The sequence below is a fragment of the Necator americanus genome, chromosome I (genome assembly GCF_031761385.1).
Source record: "Necator americanus strain Aroian chromosome I, whole genome shotgun sequence".
Classification (NCBI taxonomy): Eukaryota; Metazoa; Nematoda; class Chromadorea; order Rhabditida; family Ancylostomatidae; genus Necator; species Necator americanus.
Window position 1 is genome coordinate 6241821 of NC_087371.1, and position 21666 is coordinate 6263486.

The following is a 21666-nucleotide window of genomic DNA, read 5'->3' on the forward strand; positions in this document are numbered from 1 at the left end:
TCATTCTAAAGGGTAGTTGATCGGATAACCGAGCAAGAGAGAGGCGATTCCTCTGAGCTCTAGTGAGCGATCCAAAATAAGGAGGTCACGCGCAACATTTCGCAATAGCCAGGAGCAGCCGGATTAGGACCAGCTAGTGGCATCATAGCCGCATTTACCCTGCGTCACCAATTGGCACGAGCCTAGTATTCTCACTCGTGTTATTATTGATACTCATCCAATCTCAGTGCATTACCATCACCTCATTAATCTCAGGAAATTGCTCAACAAGTTATTCTCCCTCAACTGCCATTAATTGTCATCGGTTATTTCGGATAAAGAATATATTGTTCGGCTGTGTGGTTACTGAGAGCAACGGTCTATACCGTGAATATCTTCCGTCGTATATCTTATTCGTGTAATTGTGGGAATACAACCGCGGACCATTTTCAGGCTGCAGTAAGCGCCCACCTATATTCGTGAGGTGCGACGTGCTGTAATTAAGGTGAGACTTGTGTTCTGGAATCCCAGAGTACTCCCGGTAAAGTGGTACTTACATTTACATTTACACGTATCCTATGTGCGCTCCCAAATTTTCTATGCCGTTAGCCGTCGTATTACAATTGTTAGTAAGCGATCGCAGTTCGGAACGCTTACTGTTTTCCTTAAGATACCGCACGAGAAAATCAACAGAAATGAACAATTATTCAATTTTTTTATTCCAGAACAGTTTTGCAGCAATTCGTTGAGCAACATGATATCCCATATGACATTTGACTACATTGTAAACCGTCTAGAATGTCAAGCTCAACAACTCAATTCGTTATAGGAGAAAAACTCCCGAAAAAAAAAACTAAATAAATAGTAAGAGTAGTAAATATCACAATAAATGAATTGATACAACAAAAAATCAAAGTTTTAGCATAATTCTCTAAAAAAATATGAGAGGAACCCTGAGATTCTGAACCCGTATTATGTCTACCGTAGCTACCATGGAAATGTTGAGACGAATGTCATTTAGCGCAAACTACTTTCATTAAATATGTGATATTAAGTTGGATTCAGGTGAAAGAAAGCAACAAAATACTTTAAAATGACATCTGATTACAATGAAAAGGATGGAAGGCAAATAGTAACAGAATACAATAAGGCACACCTTGATGAATAAACTTTTGCTAACATTTTGACTTCACTGGCAGAAATCGGGCATTCAATGCGACTTTAATGATGCGTCCTTCAAATTAATCATTTCAAATTTTTCTAAGCGTTACATGTGGACTTAATGCGCTCATCACAAAACGGACATGGCGCACCACGTACCAAAGGCTTGAGGGTGTGGGACCGCGTTCCATAAAAGATTAACACAAAAATTCTTATCAGTTTCTTAGAACTAGTATGAAGTGTAATCCTGCACCATCGCTCGCAAAGAATAACAAAAAAAAAAAACAATGCGTCTAGTAGAGGAAACAGCCATTTAACTGGAAATTGATTTTTCAGCCTCACGATCGAGCTATTCGATTCAAAGTTGAAGAGCCCGATTGTGTATGGATTTTACAGGCCGCAGTGGGGGGTTCTATGGGAACTGTCACTCTTTTCCTTGAAAATGGAGATAACTAGTGCGAAAAAGTTCCTGTAAAATCCAAAAACAGAACAAAAAAATCGTTAGTCAGAAAGTTCGACAACCTATTTAGTTCGTAACTGAAACAGGACCGTAACTGTCACAGGCGAAAAGAAAAACAAATCAGAAAACCACAAGCGCTCAGATAACCGCAGAACATTGCAGTGATTTTACCAGATCAAAATGACGTTGCGGTAGAATAGAGCATAAGAAATTTTGCTGTAGCAATTTCCTGTCTGATCTAGCATTAATATAATCCAAATATTTCAAGCCTGCTCTGGTCAGGAAGTATCCATTTCGATGTCCAATGTATTAGATGACGATTGACTCCGAGCTGCTAACAGTTTCATGACGTGCCCCAGTACCCTCGAACAGTGGTGCGAGAGGAGGACGTTTCTGCGCCGGACGTAGACTCGGACAGCCTTGCCCGTCAGTATCGAAGAAATGTCGGAATGTGAACTCGTAGAATGCTGGATTGTTAGGTGCACGTTTCCCCAAAGTTTCAAATGGTGATTCACTTATCTGAAAGATGTATTTCTACACCGCGATCCGATTGCTAATCTAAAGGATGGAAAACAAACCTCAATGGCCTCAAAATTCGATGTATCTTCGGCATGATCGACTCTCGGAATGAATTCAGCGCGAACGGACCGCAAATTTTTGAAATCAATCCCCTAAAAAGCTACCAATCAATGAAACACTGTGTCATAACGATCAATTATATCTGCATTATATCTGTTACTCATTCAAAACAATTGTTGTACAGTCTTTAGATTTAGTAACCTATATACCACAAATATAATATAATCTTAATTTGTGAGAAATAATACATAAAATATAAACATAACTTGGCGCGTTAGCCAACCTTAAGAGAAGACTAATCAAAATATAAGGTGAAAATATTGGAGGTAATTGACAAATGCGCTCCAAACAATAACTACAAACCCGAAACCATGGATGATCCATAACTTCACGAGCCCCGACCGATCCGATCCTATTGTTTTTGTCACAACAAAGACGTTGTATAAGAGAGATACAGTCACGTGATAGATGACCACCTCCTGCACGAGGAGAAACATCGAGAAATCTCGGCCAGTTAATGATCTGTAAACGGTTCTGTTGAGATAAATTCCTGCACTACAAGAAATAATTCGGATACTACACCTTATACTGTGTCTCTTTAGGATCGTCAGCAACAGACATGAATGGTGGACGTCCAAACACCATCTCATAGAGGATGACGCCTACAGACCACCAGTCACAAAGCTGTGTGTGACCTTGAATTACATACTGTAGAAATTAGCGAAAATCCCAAAATACTCCAACTGCAGATTTTTATTTGCACTCCCATGGATCTAATCCCTTGTTAGTAGCGGATTACAGAACAACGACACAGAATAAATTCCACATAAATAAAAGCGACTGAGAACAGCTACAACAATTAAAAGAAGAATGACACACCTATTTTCAGTATTACTTCTGGAGCCATATAGTTACCAGTTCCAACAACAGAGTGAGCCTGATCGCGTTTCTTCTGGTGACGAATGTTCAACAACTAGAATAAGCAAGATTACTGAAGAAGATCATGGAAGAATTCACCAGAATGAAAAAATAACAACTGTGCAAGCTTCCATGATATCTTTGGTACAAATGCCTAAAGATTTCACTTTCTCATTTTTTTTCATTCACTTAAAACTTCACTTGTCATACGCAGCAGCCTACACATAGAAAACGTCTATACGCGGCAGCCTACACATAGAAAACGTCTAAGAGATGTAGATTTCTACAGTGTGCCTTAGAAGGGAGGGAAGAGCGTAACTTTCTCCAACTTCTCCAACTGAGATTTCTCTTCTTTGGCCCAATTTTTGCAAAATAAAAAATAAAGCGAAACAAATCACATGTGTGTGAGTTGAGCTTCATACCTTCATATTCTGTTCGACGGCGGCCACTTCGGGTGGAAGTGAAAAAGAATCAGCGCGCAGATGGGATGGTTCCGAGTCATTCTCCGGCCCGTAGTATCGTCTATCATGTGTCCAACGAAGACCAGTACACAAACCAAAATCCGTTAGCTTTATATGACCCTGCTGGTCGATAAGTATGTTGTCTGGTTTGATATCACGGTGGATGAATCCCAGCGAATGGACATATTCAATTGCACATGTCAGCTCAGCTATGTAGAACCTAGGAACGCCAGCGCTCCAAATAATATAGAAAACTACAGGAAAAATCGAAATAATAGACAGTTGTTTGAAACAAACCGAGCAAGTTTCTCTTCAAATATTCCTTTGTTTATAAGGAGCTGCATCATATCACCACCTGGGACGTACTCCATTACGAAGTACAAGCATCGGTCATCTTGGAAAGAGAAAAATAGCTTCACAATCCAAGGCGAATCAGCTTCCGCAAGAATATCCCTTTCTGCTTTAACATGTGCGGCCTAAAACCAAAAACCTGATATGACATGGACCTTAGAAAACACAAAAAAACATATGTCTGACCTGCTGTTTCATGATGACATCCTTTTTCAACAGGCTTTTCATGGCATACACTTGACCAGAGTCCTTCTGTAAAGACTTCTGTACAGAAGAGAAAACTTTAGGGTGAATTGTCTTCGCAAGTTACAACTATGTTTACATTAGCGAACATAAAATGTTGATTTTATACCAAACGCAAAGTTTTATATCAAAGAAAATTCTTCCCATTAATTAGTAATGGTAACTGTAGCATAGCTTGGTACAGTGAGCGCGAATATCGAAATACGACTCTATGGAAACAGAACCTGCACTTATTATTTGGTCACTATTTGATTCTAAAGATAGTGTGACGGCTTACATCTCTTCTTTTGCCAACATGAACAAACATTCATATGTTCGTCGACCTTCAATAAACCCCGAAATGACGCAGCATTCAGAGCAATATTGCAAGAAATGTTCGGAGGAGAAAAGAGAGAATTACACGAGCTCACATGTCATTTGCTTGATTTTGTGTGGGGTTGCGGCAACAATACAACATCGGAGAAACGGGAAGGTCACTACTGGATCGAATCAAAGAGAAGCGAATAGAAAAATTAAGTCCACTGAGGGATTATCAAAAGCGGGAAGAACAATGATACTACCCCTGCCCCAACAACAAAAATAAGCGCCGTAAGATTTAAAAAGCACCATTTTACAATACATAAAATGAAGCTATAGGACGTAAAGCTACTGATAATTACGTAGATATATCCATGAGAATCTAAAAATAAACATGATGAAGGCCACGATGAGATTACCGGGGAATCTCCTTTCTTCAAGCCACTTTAAAATTCGTAACAGACTCTTAACTGCCTCACTGTGTGAAGATTACTAGGTTCTCTACCCCTTTCAGAATGTAAAGAAAATATAATATAGTTTCAAAAAAACTGCATCAAACGGAAAAAAACATTTAACACATATGCAAGGTGCAGTTCCTCTTCAATCCTGCCGCAAGTAATTTGAATAGGAAATTATCTTAATCAACGGGAAAAAATGACGGGAAAAAATGAGGAACTCACCTTTTTAACGAGGGATACCCGACCGAACGCACCAACACCTATATGTTGCAGTACTTCAAACATATCTTTATTCATTTTCTGCCGTCGTAGTCGCATGTACCTGGCGAAATAAGAAAATTCGCAGTTGTGAAAGTGTTTTGCATAAACGTATGATCGGGAACACGCCGTTATTAGAAAAGAAATCAGGACACAACCATGAATTCCTAAAGCGCATTTTCAGAGCATCTAGAAAACTTTACCTGGACTCTTTTTGCTGCAAAAAATCCAACATTTTCTGCTTCATTGATTCCGGTAGATTTGCGGCTTCCATTTCTCGTTGTAACTAAAAATGATCAATTACATGAAGAAATCAAGAGTAAACGGAGGGATTCCTTCTTCAATACATGCTTAACTATCATTTTTTGCATAAGGAAGTAGTTATTTGTACGTATGTTAGGGGAGATGAGTTGAAAATCAAATACAACATGACCAGTTTTTTCGGTCTGGCTGGAGTTCATTAATGAAACTCTTATTTTAGATGATGTGTGACAGAGAGATGACACGTTAACTCATCTTTAGCGAGCGCATTACGATTACATTGAGGGAATGATATGTCGTGTAGTAGAGTCAAAACGGCATGAAAAACTGTGCAGTTGCGCAAGCGGTTGCTCTCGAAGCGATGCGGTGGAGCGCAGCGGTTAGTATCGAGAGAGGACCACTGCTATCACCGTACATTGCTGGAGCTCGCGATGGTGATCGAAGTGATCGAAGTGCCGCGGTGAAATCGCGATGGTCCCATCTCGATTTCACCGCGGCACTTCGATCGCAAGCGTTTAAGCAATTGCATCGTGCTTAATGCCGTTTCAATCCGACTATACGCTTACTAATAATATTACTCCACTGATTTCGTGCGCCGAATCTGTGTAAGAGACTTTCGTTAATGAAGATGATTTCTTCAGCTTTGCTGCGCACATCAATTCCAACGGTGTAATATAGTTGGGTCAAAACGACATGAAACTCAGTGCAGCTGCGTAGGCGGCAGCGCTCGAAGCGGGTCGAGCTGGGACCACCCCATCACACCGCTTCGGGTGCAGCCGCTTTCGCAATTGTGTGGAGTTTCATGCTATTTTGACCCGACTATGTCCCATTTCAAATACCTTGGTTCAAAGCCAGAACAGCTGTTGAGAGTTAATTATAGGACAATTTTGATTTGCCCTAATCTCTCCGCCAAACACCACTCTCCGAGTATTCCTAATCGTCGCGGTACAATAATACATTCTGCTGTGAAAGGGTTTAACATTACAGACCTAATTCGAATCGTTTGCGAAATTATGGTTACAGTTGTATTAAAGGTACCGGGAAGTAATTTTTACGCATGTAAAAAGTAAGCAGCACTGAAGTAGTTCAAAATATGCTTACGTGTAAGGAATAGTATGACGAAATTCCCTATCATTTCTTCCGCGCAAAATCATATTGGAATTGAATCCAAAGTGAAAATTAATGAAACAAAGTATATAAAACATATATAAAACTACTCAAAACTCAAAACAACTACTCAAAACATATATAACAACTAATTTTTACTTGTGAAATATACCTGATGTGCTCGTTTCATGCGTTCTTTGTATTGAGCAAGGAGTCGTTCAACGTGCTGTTCCATGAAGAAGCAAAACATTCGCGGTTTGCAAGGTTTCATATATTTCTCATATTTTTGTTGCTTCAAACGACTACAAATGGATTCCGGCAAAGGTGATGTACATCGAGTCACAGAATTTTGAGATGTTTCTGTTCTAGAAGAAAAAACATAGAGAAAAATCTTCATATATTGGCAAATACGACAGAAGCCGACCTCGTAGCTGGATGCTGCAGCGCGACACCGTAAGTGCGCTCAAGTCGATCATGTCTCACAGGCATTGACTGTTCTTTGGATGTGGACGGCATGACGTCGTTGGTTGGATGTTTTGGACGCAGCTCATCTTCGTAGCCAATATATCCTCGATGAGACATGTCTGGATCAACCATAATGTTCTGCACTCCGGTGATTTGTCCAGGAATTCCATGAACGGAAGAGACACCGTCTCTTCCGGCGACATCCAGTCGGTACGCTCTTGTATCGGTAACCTTAATAATGGATGAAATAGAACATCTATTTTTTTTTAAATAAATGATGGTACTTACAGCGTTTATTGGTGAGACGTTAATGTTCACCATACTCTTTAGTGGGGCAGCACTAAACGTAGTTCGAATAACAGGATGATTTTGCTGTCCGTATCGGCTAATATGTGGTGGAACTCCTCCTATTTGAACGTGAGATGTGGACTGCCCCATAGGAGCAGACATTGATGAGTCCAGTGGGCTCTTATATGTGTCCCTCACCACATAATGTTGCTTCATAACTGGTCTGAATCAAAGAAAAGAATCATTAAAAAAAATTGCTATTGCGTAGCGTTGCAGCTTTTAGAATGTCGATTTGTTCTATTCTGTAGGTAACTTTCACAGAAAAACGACCAAGTTTTGGAAGTATTTCAAAATAATATATAGTGGAGATACACAATGAAAAATAAAGGAAATATATACAATAAAACATGAAAGGGTAGTTTTTATTAGTCATTGGCAGTATTCACTTCTTTTAGTCCCCCATGTCGGGAATTAGTATCTTTAAAAGCTGCCTGTTTCTACTTACATTTCCCCTTAAACCGCTCACCTTTCCGAACCACGTTCGATATAGATTGACGGTTTGTAGTTCCCCTGCTGTGATCGAACTTGTGGCTGATAAAAATCTGCTGTATACGGTGTTCTGAAAACGAGCTAAAGAGTAATACGATAAAAACATAAGGTAAGGAGTATTGTTAAAATGTTATTTTTACGCGTCACTTCCACAGAATACAGGCGTTTTCAGACGCGCAAAGTCAGATAATAAAAGACAGGTAAGTCGTGAGAAGAAACTAGTCAACGGACGTACGCGTATCACCGCTCCTAAGTTGTATGAAATGATCACACAGCTCCCCCTACAGTTAGAGCTGAATTTGGGGAACTCCTCCACGGTTCAGGGAACGTATCAAGCGCATACTCCGTGTGAATTTTAAAGAAAAAAATCACTAGTGTTCATTTGAAACGTATTTGAATTGTCAGAAAGTCTGTATGAAAAAGAAATGAACCAAAATAGGTATCCGGCAAATTCAGGAACTTCGAATAACAAAAAGGCAGCATGTGTAATGGGGTGCAAAGCAGCAGAAAACAGGAGTCGAAGAAAACCGGCTGTTATTCAAAACAACTTAATTCATTGTACCAGTCTATTATTTCGTAAGAAATCCGTCTGTGAACTATGAATGAAATGAATGCCGTTGAGAGAAGTAATGAGGTATTCATTACAAGTTGTACAGAAACATACATCATATATTAACGTAATCCGCACCCTTACCGCTTCCCACCTAGTTCGTTTTCCGAACCCAAGCCCTCTGAGGGTAAAAAGTAGTTGGGGGAGGAGCACTCAGTCGCGCTCTTATTTCTGGAAGTAAATAACTAAGTCAGTCGAGGACCTAAGACTTAAGCATTAGTCTTAGAAGATCTATGACATGTAAACTAAGGTTATTAACAGAAAAAGTAACATAGAACGTCCAGAAATAAGAGCGCGTTAAGTGCCTAACTCAGCTGAATTTCCCCTCCCCTGCTCCCTGAGATGTGCGTACACTTCCTCCCCAGCCTTCTCTTTGAAGAATATTTCCACGAGAGAGGGTTAGAGAGCATTTTCGAGCAGGGAATCGTATGCATACAGCCCCAGATGTGCTGCATTTGCAGTGATTACACAATTATGTGTAAGAACAAACAATTTAACATGTGTGCAAGCTTGACCAGAGAAGCTCTGGTTCAGTTTTTCGAACAAGCTAGAGGAATTAATTGCATATAACAACGATGTAAACATACGTTGATATGTGAACATGCGTCCGATGGTAATCCGGTGCAACAGGAGTATATTGTCGTCGCAAGCCTTTATGCGGAGAAGAACTAGACATTCCACCCGATTGAGCAGCATTCGATACGACCGAATGAGGTGATGAATTCGTGGATGGGCCGGCCATGGACACATATGATGCCGTTGACGTTGCTATATGACCCGCTGTCGATGCGAATGCCGGCACTGCGCCAGCGGTTGGTGACGGCATTTGAGGCGGTAGTGGTGAAGTGGAACGCGAGGAAGCACTAGAACTTTGACATTGCAAGAAAATTTTCAAAATAGAGATCAATCAGGTCACATACCTATCTTCAACAGTGACAAACTGCAGCGGAAACAAATTACCGTTTGATGCACCATTTGTCTGCTTAAGAAATTCAAAAAATTCTAAGTATTACGAAGTCGACAAACAAAACGTGAAGATAGTACCTTGTTTTGCACATGAATACCCCCATTTGTAGATGAATTGTTGTTCGGTGTCAGGACGCTGAGAAGGCGGTCCTGGATCGAATTTCATTAATGCTATATGTAACGGAATGAATATATACGAAGGTGAAGAGAAATGGCCAATGTGAAAATGGCAGTGGGGAAAAATCCGTGATTCTAGAAACCAAGTTAATCATCTCACGTCAACTTAAAAATTTTCGCTGATAGTCATTATCAAAAAACAAACAAAAAAAAATTGCCCGTGAGCCCACTGTGAACTATTTTCAAGGGATAAAATAATAGTGATAGACAAAAAAGAACTGACAAAAAGTTACAGCATTTTTTGATCACCATTTTAGACATCATTGCTTACGTGTGGCTAGGAACGTAAACATTTTCTTATAGAATGTGTTGAAGTGCTTTAGATACACTATTGTCTAGCTTACAGTACGGTTATTGTGGATCAAAAGTAGCTTTAAGAGATAACACGGCATTGTCGGACCAAGCGACATGAAACACGGTGCAGCTGCTTAAGCGATTGCGGCGCGGTGGAGATAGCGGTTCGAATCAAGGTGGAACCATCGCGAACTGCAGCGGTGAACGGTAGTAGAAGGGGTCCTCACTCGATCCTAACCGCTGCGCTCCACCGCACCGCTTTGAGCGCAACTGTTCAAGGAACTGCACCGTGCCTCATGTCGTTTTGACCCTAATATACTCACAAATATACAGTCGTGTCAAAACGTGGCGAGTGACGCGACGCGTTCGACGCACAGTCCGATCACGGTCGGTAAAATACGCGCATGCCTCCAGAAATCGTCGTCAGCAGGAAAGTTGAGGAATGCAAACACTAATAGCAACCTTCAGATAAAGGAATGGGGCTCTTCTCGTAATTTCTCGCCGTCCTTCGTTACGGTATCTATGGGCGGCTGCCTTAGAGGCGCCCTAGGAGCGAAGCAATTGATGAAACAAATGGAGAAAGACTGTGCATAGACTTCGTAATTCTATTTATGCACTCTTACACGAAAAAACTAGTGAAAGGAAGAAAAGAGATTAGGGATTTAGGATCAAGGGAGCTTATCGCGTACGGTAGAGGGTGCTCAGTGCAAGTTTTCACCAAGAACGCATCGCATAACCTCGATAGAACCCTTTCAAGCTATCTTTACATATTCAGTTTGAATTTTTACAGACTAATGTGATTGTCAAAATTCTACTCGAATAAACATTCGTGAAGCAAAACAAAGGAGGACAACACTGAGGAAAAAAGACCTTACATTTTTTGTTTCCTCCATATTTGCATGGTCATGATTAATATGCTTTAAGACGTCTATAGCAGCGGCAGTACTCGCAAACTTCACCAATTTCAAAGCATAAAAAGCAGCATCCTGAAAATCAGTATGAGTAAGCAGCAGTGCAACTACAACACCAGTAACAAATAAACACAATAAGTTCCAACATTTTCACATTGAACAACAAAAGAAAATAGAAAAGAAGAAAGATTTCTCCCCTAATGACCAGTTCATATTTATTACTCTAAGAATTTCATTAGTCAAACTTCTCTTACATCGGTTACAACGGAAATGTAATAATTAAAAAGAATTGAAGCCGCACACGTTGTCAATGTCAGCGTTCTCGTAATTCCGACATTATTAACACTGACGCAAAGGAATGTTAAAATGCGATGATTGAACTATACAGGTTCGTATTTCACATTGAGCACATTTCAGCTAGAAATATTCTCTAACAGCGATGAAATAACGAGGAAAGAAAAGAAAAGACCTTTGAGTCCTTCTAATCGCTAATTTTTCCTGCAACGATGTTTGGACAGCGCAATAATGCTGATGGCTGTGAGAATATAAACATAGTCAAATTCAAAATTTTGATTGAAAGACAACCCGCAGACGATGCGATTCCATAATGTTCGAAGAATTTGACGAGAAAAAGGTATCAAGAGAAACAGGGAAAACACTTGGAGCTAGAATTAAAGAAGGAAGTAAATCCCTTTATTACTATATTGCGGTGCACCACCCAAATTAAACAGATAAATATCGAGATCTTCCTTTAGGGGAAAATGTAGCTGGGCAGGCGGGAGGGGGAGAACAGTTGCGCCTCTATTTCTCGGCTTTATTTCTTGCCCTAACTTACTTTTTCTCCTAGTAACTTTAGCTTACGTGTCATAGATTTTCCAAGGCTAATGAGTAGGTCTTAAGGCCCCGAGTGATCTAATTATTTACTTCAAGAAATAAGGATGCCACTGAACGCCCCGCCCCCTCCCCGACTACATTTTACCCCTCCATCTTTCCTCACCTATCCCACTCTTATCCATTCTTTACAAAAAGGAGTATTCAATAATGCAAACCTCCCATCCAATACCTTGTTAAAACGTTATGATGACATCATTTGTAGAGTATCAAAATCTCCTTTCTCATGACAAAACAAATAAACAGAAATGTACGATTCCTCGGTTTCATTTCTCATTTCACGCAGTGATAAAATTCCATTCCAAACTAATTAAGCATACGAATAAAGCACGTTCACTTAGAATAAAAAGAGACAGTAAAGGAGAGAAGGATCGCATGCTGCGGCGTTAACTTCATCCCATTGAACATATTCGGTACCGACTCTATGATGGACTGCACGGAATCTACAAGTGAGACGAACCTGTTCATATCCTTGCCCTACAAGATTGTCAACCATTGCTCGTTGTTGCTCAACAATTCCCGAATTCGCAGCAGTGTCCACAACAAGTGAGTGTAATTCTGGATGCGAAGCGGTCTGCTCGGCTGCAGCAGTCGGAGCATCACTACCAGTTTGTTCGAATGGTCGCAATGAGTCACGAATTAGTTCAAGTTTATCACGGTGCCGACCAACGCGGACATCCTGGAAAGGGAAGCAAGTTCATACTCAGAAACATCTTAAGCAATAGACGATAGTAGTAGCAAAAAAAAAAGACTCGTCTGACGTCTTAGGATCAGTATAGTTAGGTCAAAACGACATGAAGCACGGACCTTTGCGCAAGCGGCCGCGCTCGGAAGCGGTGCGGTGGAGACAGCGGTTGGAATCGAGATGGGACCATAGCGAACTGCAGAGGTGTGTGGAGGTAGCGTGGATCCTTACACGATCCCAACCGCTACGCTCCACCACTCCGCTTTGAGCGCAGCCGCTTGCGCAAATGTCCGTGTTTCATGTCGTTTTGACCCGACTACATTTACGGATGACATCTAAATGATAGTGTAAGAGCTAAGAGGTAAGAGCTTGTGGGTGATGATGATATTTGAGCATCAAAAGCGCTTAAAATTGTTAGTGCTTGTAATTACGACCAAATTTTCGGCGCTTCGTCAAATCCTAGAAAACACTTGTAAAGTGCGTTTTCAAATGCCTGATCCAGAACAAGTGAGTTTCATAGCAGTTGGGGGATCTTTAGGCGGGACGATCCTCGATACCATGATTAAAACAAATCCAGTTACTGGCACAGATTCAAGCAAATGTCTCGTCCAACTGCATACATCGCGACCAAAACCACCAAATACTTTAATGTGAAAAACTATACACTTGATCTGTGTCGGAAAATGATTTTTTCCGAAAGTTATATGGAGAAACAGGGAATGACATAACTTTGATTTAAAGACAGCGTATCACAAAATCGATGTGGGAGTTGCAAAGCCGATGGAAAATATAGAGCTCAGAGAGTAGATTACATATATGAGAGGGGCTCCGCTTAATTCCCTGTGATCGTCCTAAAAAGCGGCGTGGGAACCGCTTTAGTCTCTACGAGGTACGTGAGAACGCTCCACCCTTGTTCATGTTCCGGTCCCCTTAGCAGCCTACTCATTGGTTTTACTTAAATAGGCTGCTACGCAGACCTCCGCAGACTCTCGACCGCTCATGTGTGGGACCGGCATGTACGTAGAATTGGCGCGTTCTCACGTACCTCGTAGGGACAAACGCCGCTTCCCACACCGTTTATCAGGACGAGTAGGGCGAGTTGAGCGGGCTAAACTCGTAAAGTGCACTCCAAACTCTACATTTTCCGTCAGGTTGCCATACTACGTCAATTTGGTAATATGCTGCCTTTAATATCCGCACCGAAACCCGTATTATTTGATTGCAGTCAAGCTTGTTTTCATTTAACCTCGAAAAGCACATGGTTTTACCATAGTACGTTGAGAGAAGTATTCATCGCGAAAACAATGCTGAAACTTTGCAGTTCTACCTCTCTTTAATGTGTTCCGTTACATTACCTCCTCTCTCAACTATTTTTCAAAAACCTACTCTTACTGAACACCACACTTTTTTAGCTGGTTTGGTTTGTACTGCCCTCTGTCAGGACTGTGGTAGTTGGTCGTTTAAGGATCACGAACGAATCTGAGGTGGTACGGATTTCAGGTGGAATATTCGTATAGGCATAGTAGATTATGGAGAGGGGGAGGGGGAGGGAGGCTGGGGTGAGTCCGTCCGTTTCTTCCCAATTGTCGTAAAAAAAACGGCCGGAAGATGCGACGCGTGTACAAGGCTGGCGCGCTCCAATCGAACTCGTAGAAAGTAGCGCGCCGGAACGCTTGAAGCGTATCTTCCGGGCCGTCTTTTTACGGCAATTAAGAAGAAATGAACGAAATCACCCTTCTCTCCATAATCTACGATTCCGTATACGAATACTTCCATAATAAGTCCATACCACCTCAGATTCGTGGGATGATGCCTTTAAGGTCCTCCGTTAGATTCGCCCTGATATATGGATAATTTGATGCTATAAGGGCTCTGGAGTGGGGAAATAGATGTCATAAGAGGATTCTTCATTTTGAATAGGAGAATGACATTTACGACATGTTATTCGCCACGAAAAGGACAGCGCCAGATTCCATTGACAATAAATTGGGTGGCGGTTTTTGCAAAATTTTCTGATTCAGGCAAAATGTGTTTCTGTTTTTTTCTCACTTTTCTAGTGCGCCATTGGTGTACGTGAATAAATTAGTAAATAAAATCACAGCGTACTATAGCGCATGCGATCGGTTGAACAAATAAAGACAAGGTTTTTATGGAGAAAGTCATTTAGATTACGAGCCTTGGCAAACAGTGAACCAGAATAAAGGCGTAATCATAGCAATGAAGAACGTGTGACTCAAATAACAGTTGGACACTTAGACTTGAAATATTTGCATATGTACTTTTACACATGCTAGATAACCGTCAGAGTAGTTAGATAGTGTTAGGAAAAAAAGTCAGTAAGATGTTACTTTACTATATAACCTCCATACAATTTTTCACATCCATCCTTCCCCTGAAGTTTAACTTTCCCCGTCATGACGTCGTGTTTCGTCGAATTTTCCGTGAACAATGGGACGCTTTTAACCGTAGGTGCGATAGGGAGGAAGGTTCTCCTTCCCAAGTGAGGGGGTTTAGTTCATGGGGTCTCTGGTTCATGGGTGGCTCAAGTGAAAGGAGTCCTTAGCCAACCGTTCAAAAGTGAAGGAGGTCAGAGCACCGGCTTCGAAAATCTCGTCTATGCTTTTAACCAGTAACCAAATAAAAAAAATCATGCTAATTGGTAGAATGTGGCTTTTTATTACTATTTAAGCAGTTAGGGTTAAAAAAAACAAAGGATGTGACCGTATGTGACCAAAGACAGCGTTCTGGGAAACTGTCGATGTTGGCTTCCTCCCACTGATTGGCACTAAGAGGTAAAATTAGCGACGTAGAAATCAAGAATGACAATGAAAACGAGAGAAGTTCTCTTCACGTACAAGAATTACAAGCGCCAGAGGCATGAATCACCGAACGGAGCAACTTTTCACCCATGCAGAATTGTCGAAGTGAAACAGCGTAAATTGGACTAATATTGAAATTATTCGATAAAGAGCGACTGTTTATAAAATGAGAAATGAAATACTCCTTATGTGGTACGGATTTCTTGGTCATCCAAGCATCAGACGTTAATTCACGGAATGATCTGATACCTCAGGTGTTTTTGACTGCTCTGACTGCTGGATTTGTTGCGAATTTTTCGTATTTTCGCCGATTGCGGAACTCAGCGCATACCTTACGTTGAAATTGCACCACGATCCGCTGCGAAAGAAACTCCCCAGTCATGCGTCGTTTAATAGAGGATCCTGGTACGAACATGCGGAAGAAGGGTTATAACGGCGGTGTCACTACTTTTTCTGACTAATAGGAAAAATATTATAGAATCTAGAGTGGGTTTAGTGACTTCCAGGCACAGATATCCGCTTATCGTTCTCCACAAAACTTAGCAAAGGCAGCGTTATGGATTTTATGATTTTCGTTGCTTGATTTTTTCATCTACCCCGCTTTCTCTACAGTCACAACACCTCATAAGAGATTATTAATTTAAAGTTTAAAGTGAAGAACCAACCATTGTTTAAATCATTCACGCATCAAACAATTGGAGATCAATTTTGAACTACGATATGCACGAGTTCGCAGCGTTATTCTTCATCAAAGATACCCGTAAGGTAAAGTTGTAAAAAAGGATTACTTATGAATGGTTTTTTTTTTTCAAGGAAAACTAAGGAATTACGGAATTAGGTAAAGAATTCTTCTTGAATATCACATATAGCGTTCCTCTAAGTGCCACTCAACTTATTCCTCTTACTTTGATCGCTTTCTCCATAACAACTACATTCTGATGTTTATTTATTAGCTATTCATTCATTTCAATCTTCAACACGATTTACGACAATTCGTACACATTCAATTCAGATAAGTCTATAATTATTTAAAAATCTAGAATCAAAGCCATCAAAAAGAACCTACTTGTAGCGGTCTCGTCTATTATTTCAGTAGAAACATTATAGAAAGGTTCAGCTAGAACTTTGGAGGAAGTTGAATATATACAGAATATTAATTTTTCCCAATTCCGAAAAAATCTTAATCCACAAAAATCATCTTCCTATCAGCAGCAGCACTAAATATTCATAATCAGTTCTTAGTAAAGTTTGTAATTTTTTTGTTCGTAAGACTCTTTGACTCAGGCAAAGTGTGTTCCATTTTTTTAATCTTTCTTTTCTGGTGCACCATTGGTGTATTTGAATAAATAAATAAATAAATAAATAATAATTTATAAATAACAATTCGTTACCGCATCAATTCCAGCGCTACAACCACTGCTCATCGTAGCGAGCGAATTTGGAGGAGTGTTTCGCAGAGTATGTACGCGTAGCAGTGGGATAGATCCAGTTGAGGGGATTTCTAATTGAGAAGTGGTAACACTTTCACAACCACAGGACATTTCGGACCCGAACTCGAGAGACTCTTCCTGGTTTTTCAGAGATCAAGTTCAGCATAAAAGAACTGTTTCGTGCGCGAACTCGAAGGCAGTGCATACAGTGGCAGTAAGCCAATTGAAGACCTCTTCTGTATCACTTGATTCGCTTATGTTACAGTATTTCATTGAAGATAAAATAGCATTTTTCACCTCACTATTATGTCGAGAGTTTTGAGCAGAGTTTTAAAATATCGAATCAAGATGTTGACGACGTTTGGACCGTTCCACAAATAGATAGAGGGTGAGGTTGTAGTTAGCTAGTATGAAACTGACCAGATTTGGAGAGCACTAGGGATTCAAACCTCCGATCGACCGTGCAGACAGCGGAACCTCCTACCGACTGCGCTACACTTGTCCCTACTTTACGATACAACTTACTGCAGGTGAGAAAACAAGGGGATTCCTCAACGCGTCTACGTTTGCAAAGGAAGGGCAGCACGTTACGTAGTAGATGCTGCTGTCGTCGTCAAACTTCCGCAATGCTCGACTAACATGATTCAAATGAGCAGCGGAAGCTGCTACAAGCGCTCAGTTCGGAGACACGTGCCCTCCTTCTATTGCCCGTAAGAAGATGCATCGTGTAGAAGATGGGAACACACTAGACTGTTTCACATGTTCTTTCTCCTGATTTCTTAAGGGGAAATTACCGTGATCATGTTTTTTTCTCGATTACTAAGGGGAAAATGAGCAAAATCAGGCAATGAGAAAGTGATCGTGAATTACGCCTCTACTGATATCTATCTCTTCACAACGGGATTCCAGTATCACCAATTTCGTGGTAAGCTGCCTTCCGAAGCTCAATGATTACACCTTGTTGGTATCTTTGACCACACAAAAATCTCATTGTGTTGCGACTAAACTGACTGCACTACGCGGTCGCCATGCACTCTCTTCACCGAAGGTCGCACCGATAACATCTTTTGTAATCTTGACTCAAACAGTTCCTCTCTCGAAACCGTAACAACTTCGCTACACTTAAACGTTGGACCAGTTTTAGGTGATTTACAGACTAACTTGCCCATACCGCACCGATCAGAATTATTGATCAGCCAAGCGTTAAATCACTTGTACATATAGGGAAATAATGACCGACATGTAGCAGTTTTGTTTTGTTCGTCTGGGACTACAGGGACCGGAAAGAAAAATTGACTTGACACATCGGATGGCCGCCTTAAGTCATTGTTTAGGCTGCGCACGAGTTCATCAAACCTCAGAAGATTCTGAGTTACTGGCAGCATATCACGAATCTGAAGTGGTGATGGAATCCACAGGAAAAGCTAGAGATGGTGTTGTACGTTGCGGCATCCAGAGTGGTTCCGCCCTTCTCTCCCCAATCGTCGTAAAAAAAAACGGCGTGGGAACCGCTTCAGTTCCTACGAAGTACGCTAAAACGCGCCTCTATGTACACGTTCCGGTCGTTCATCAGCAGTCTTTTCCTTCTTTGTTACGACGATTAGGGAGAGATGAGGGGAACCACCCGGAACCCACAATCTACAACTCCATCTGTAGCTACTCCCCCACATTCCCTCACCACATCAGATTCGTCGTATGCTGCCTTTAAATTCGAACGCGTTGGCAAATCCTAAAGGTTTTATCAACACTTTACGCTTGATCCTCTCATCCTTCATTCCCTTCCTGGTACCCGGCTGCTTTAGAGCCAGCCGAATGGTAAAAAAAAAACAATGGAGAACGAGAATTCCTTGATATTTTTTTCTTTTTTTACCGTCTGGTGCTTGTCATGACCACCTGACAAATTTACCGGGAAGTTTTCAGCTGTTCAAGTGGTGAAATTACGAGGAGCACGATAGCTATACGTATGGGTAAGTATGCTGAACCAAGAAGTTCATCACATTAGAAAAAGAAGACCAGCAAGAAAATCAACATAAATAACTAATATTATGAAATCTAAGGTAGCTGTTTTGGCGGGTTTGACGCAGTCGGTTGGAAGTCCGTTATAACCACACGATCGATCGGAGGTTCGAATCCGCCCTATTGCTCACCAAGCCTTTCATCCCTTCGGGGTCGATAAATGGGTATCAGACCTGTCTAGGAGGATAAAAACGCTAACTTGGTCATCGATAGGCCCCCGCAAGACATTGGAAGAGCCAACACGCGTTCCAGAACCTCAACGATTTCGAATTGCAGTAAAATGGGTAGGCGAATCCCAATTGGGTTAATATCCCAGTGATTTTGTCCTTTAAGGCAGCAGTTTCCTTGATTTTTTTTCTTGGAAAAAAAAACAGCCGAGTCCAGTGCCACTCGGATGAAAGAGAGAATTTTGATTTGCGGTAGTAACAACGTCAGATCATAATCGAATCAATCACACTTATCACATCAACGAGAACGAAACCTGCTGCCAATATATGAGAAAATTAAAGAATTAAAATATGATTAACGACGAAAAATAAGACTTAAAACGAAATACGGAACCTCTCTTGAAACAAAAAAAAACTTATTTTTATGTGCTCTAAACGTATGTTAGCAGTGGCGGTGAAAGTGGAAGAAGGGCGAAGAAAGGAGAGCAAAGAGAGGAGCGAGAGGAAGGGACGAGGAAAGGAATGAAAGAGAAAAGAAGGAGAAAAAAGAGGAGAGATAGAGATTGATATGCACACAAAAGAATAGTTCCACAGAAAATGTAGCGGAAGCGGTCACAACGGTACAAGAGACATCCCAAAATTTTGAACAATTGTCATTTTCGTCGGATTTGTTCAGAAAAAAAGGCCAAAATTCCCATTCATCAATATATGTTTCTGCAAAATTTACTACTACTTTTTTGCTAGAACTACCAGAAAGAGTTCATTTAAGTGTGGGCAGATTCCCCTGAAAAAGGTATACTTTGCAACAAATCCAATTTTGATTTTCAGGGATCCTTAATCAAAAAAAGGTGACAGAGAGTATAAGGAGAAATAAATGGTTTAGAAAAAAAAACAACAACCGACACTTATCACTAAGTAAACACAGTTCCTAGGATTCCTGAAGCTTCAAATAGTTACAACGTGCATTGCTGTGGTTTGTACTTAAGCAAAGGAATGTGTTTGGTCGAAGCCGGGGATAGTTTTTATTCCGATCCGATCATAAACTTACATTCCAACGACACTCGCCATCACGCCTCACTGCAAAACAGCTGACCAGCCCGATTATCGATTGGTCGATAAAGCACATTCCTTATGATGTCGTTTGTACGTTACTGTGTGGACGTAACATTTCTTTACCGATCGAACAATTCAGACATTCGTACGTCTCTTACGGTACCAATTCCGAGAACAGTATCCAGCAAGATTCGTGTCCTTTAAAGTCAAAAGTCAGGATCAAGGGACTACACAAAAGTGATACATCTCAGGTAGCCTGAAACAAATTGTCGTCATAGTCTAGCACTGATATAGCCTCGTTTTAATCCGATTTGAAGCGCGAAAATTCTCTCGGATACCGTAGTCGGAATTTGTTGAAAGGAAAGCTGTGCAAATATCCAAGAGAAAAAAACTGTGGAGTTAGCGCTTAGCCATAATTCTGATTTTACTTATTTAGAGAGTTGTAATGTCACAAAAACGAGAACTTTTCGCTACCAGCGCCTCCTATTTATGAACCCGTCGATCAGCCCTCGATTTGCCGATCGATCGATCCATGAAGGATGCGGTGATCGACTTAGAATCAAGACGCTGCAGCAACAGCAGCAGCGTCTCAGTGACTCACGTCAAATGGATCGATTAGAGATAGACAGTTAGGGTCAGGATAAAAAGAAAGGACGACGTTGTACGAGAATAGGTAAAGATTTCGATGAGATCAAACTAGCAGAACGATGAAAATATTGGTAAGGACGAACAGATAGGTTCATAAGACAGAACGAACAGAGAACAATTCTGAATGAATACGAAACGAGCTGTTTACTATAATATGAATCTTTCAAGGACACGTAAAGACAATTCCAATAAAATGTTTTCTTTCAATGAATCCTCGTCAATGTATACGTGATTAAATTGAAAGAAATAGAGCGAAAAAGCAACACATATTGAAACTATCACGTGATTGTGATTTTCTAACATCGTTACGGTTTGTACATCTTAAAAGAGTCACGATAACTTAGAAAAGAAAACATTTGGTTCCACTCCTTACAAATTCCTTCGTTAAATAATGAAGTAAAATGGGAGAAACTAGGCAAACGGCGATTTTAAGTCACCAGAAATTTCTTAGTTTCGCGAAGAAAATGAGATACAAGAAGAGTTAAAGTATTGGAAACTAGTAGAATCGTATATTAAAAGAAGTGTGAAAATAAAATCTTAAGAGCGTTGACGTTCTCAAGCAAAAGAAAGTGAGCAATCATTATCACTTTATGTAACGGGCTTGACCTTCACGATCCTCACAGACACACACACACACACATACACATAAAAGATGTGAACGGAATTTTGCGATTGCCTTGGCAACAAAAAAAAAGTACCGAAAGAAATGATACAAAGGTAAATTTCGAGAAATTACACATATTTTTTGCTTAACAAGTAACGATAACATCGTCTAATCTCACATTAATAAGAAGTGAGCGATACGCCATTATTTTATATTCCTAAAATATGTCTTTAGATGTTAAATTTATGATCATATTAGTTTAGTTATGAATTGCGAGCGGGAAAAAGGCCGAACTCGCTGTATTCAGTTCAATATCCTGGTATTCAATCGACCTGTCGATGGAGATTTGCTATCTTTTGTAATGTGAGGAATGTGAGAAACATATAGGTTAATGGTGGGGGAAAAATAAAAGTTTGAAATATGTCAACTATATAAATATACGACAAATAGGTCAATGAAAAAATGGAGAAGAATCGTAGGAGAATAAACGAACGATTCAGACGGAAAAAAAACAACGATACCTGTAAATTGTTGTCAGCACGATGTCCGTTGGCCCGCAT

The 21666-nt window shown here is 40.5% G+C and overlaps 1 protein-coding gene across 1 annotated transcript; it reads right to left on the reverse strand.

The window, feature by feature from the left end:
• Positions 1–1909: 1909 nt before the first annotated feature.
• Positions 1910–21666, reverse strand: RB195_004704 (uncharacterized protein; the record flags this gene model as incomplete). Its single annotated transcript, XM_064182666.1, has 20 exons — positions 1910–2119; positions 2179–2271; positions 2543–2701; positions 2762–2874; positions 3059–3152; positions 3520–3778; positions 3856–4034; positions 4096–4161; positions 5130–5229; positions 5369–5451; positions 6706–6898; positions 6958–7229; positions 7287–7509; positions 7813–7905; positions 9033–9308; positions 9366–9427; positions 9490–9561; positions 10758–10868; positions 12145–12363; positions 21628–21666. The coding sequence occupies 20 exons, from the start codon at positions 21664–21666 to the stop codon at positions 1910–1912; spliced, it is 2916 nt and encodes a 971-aa protein (XP_064033933.1).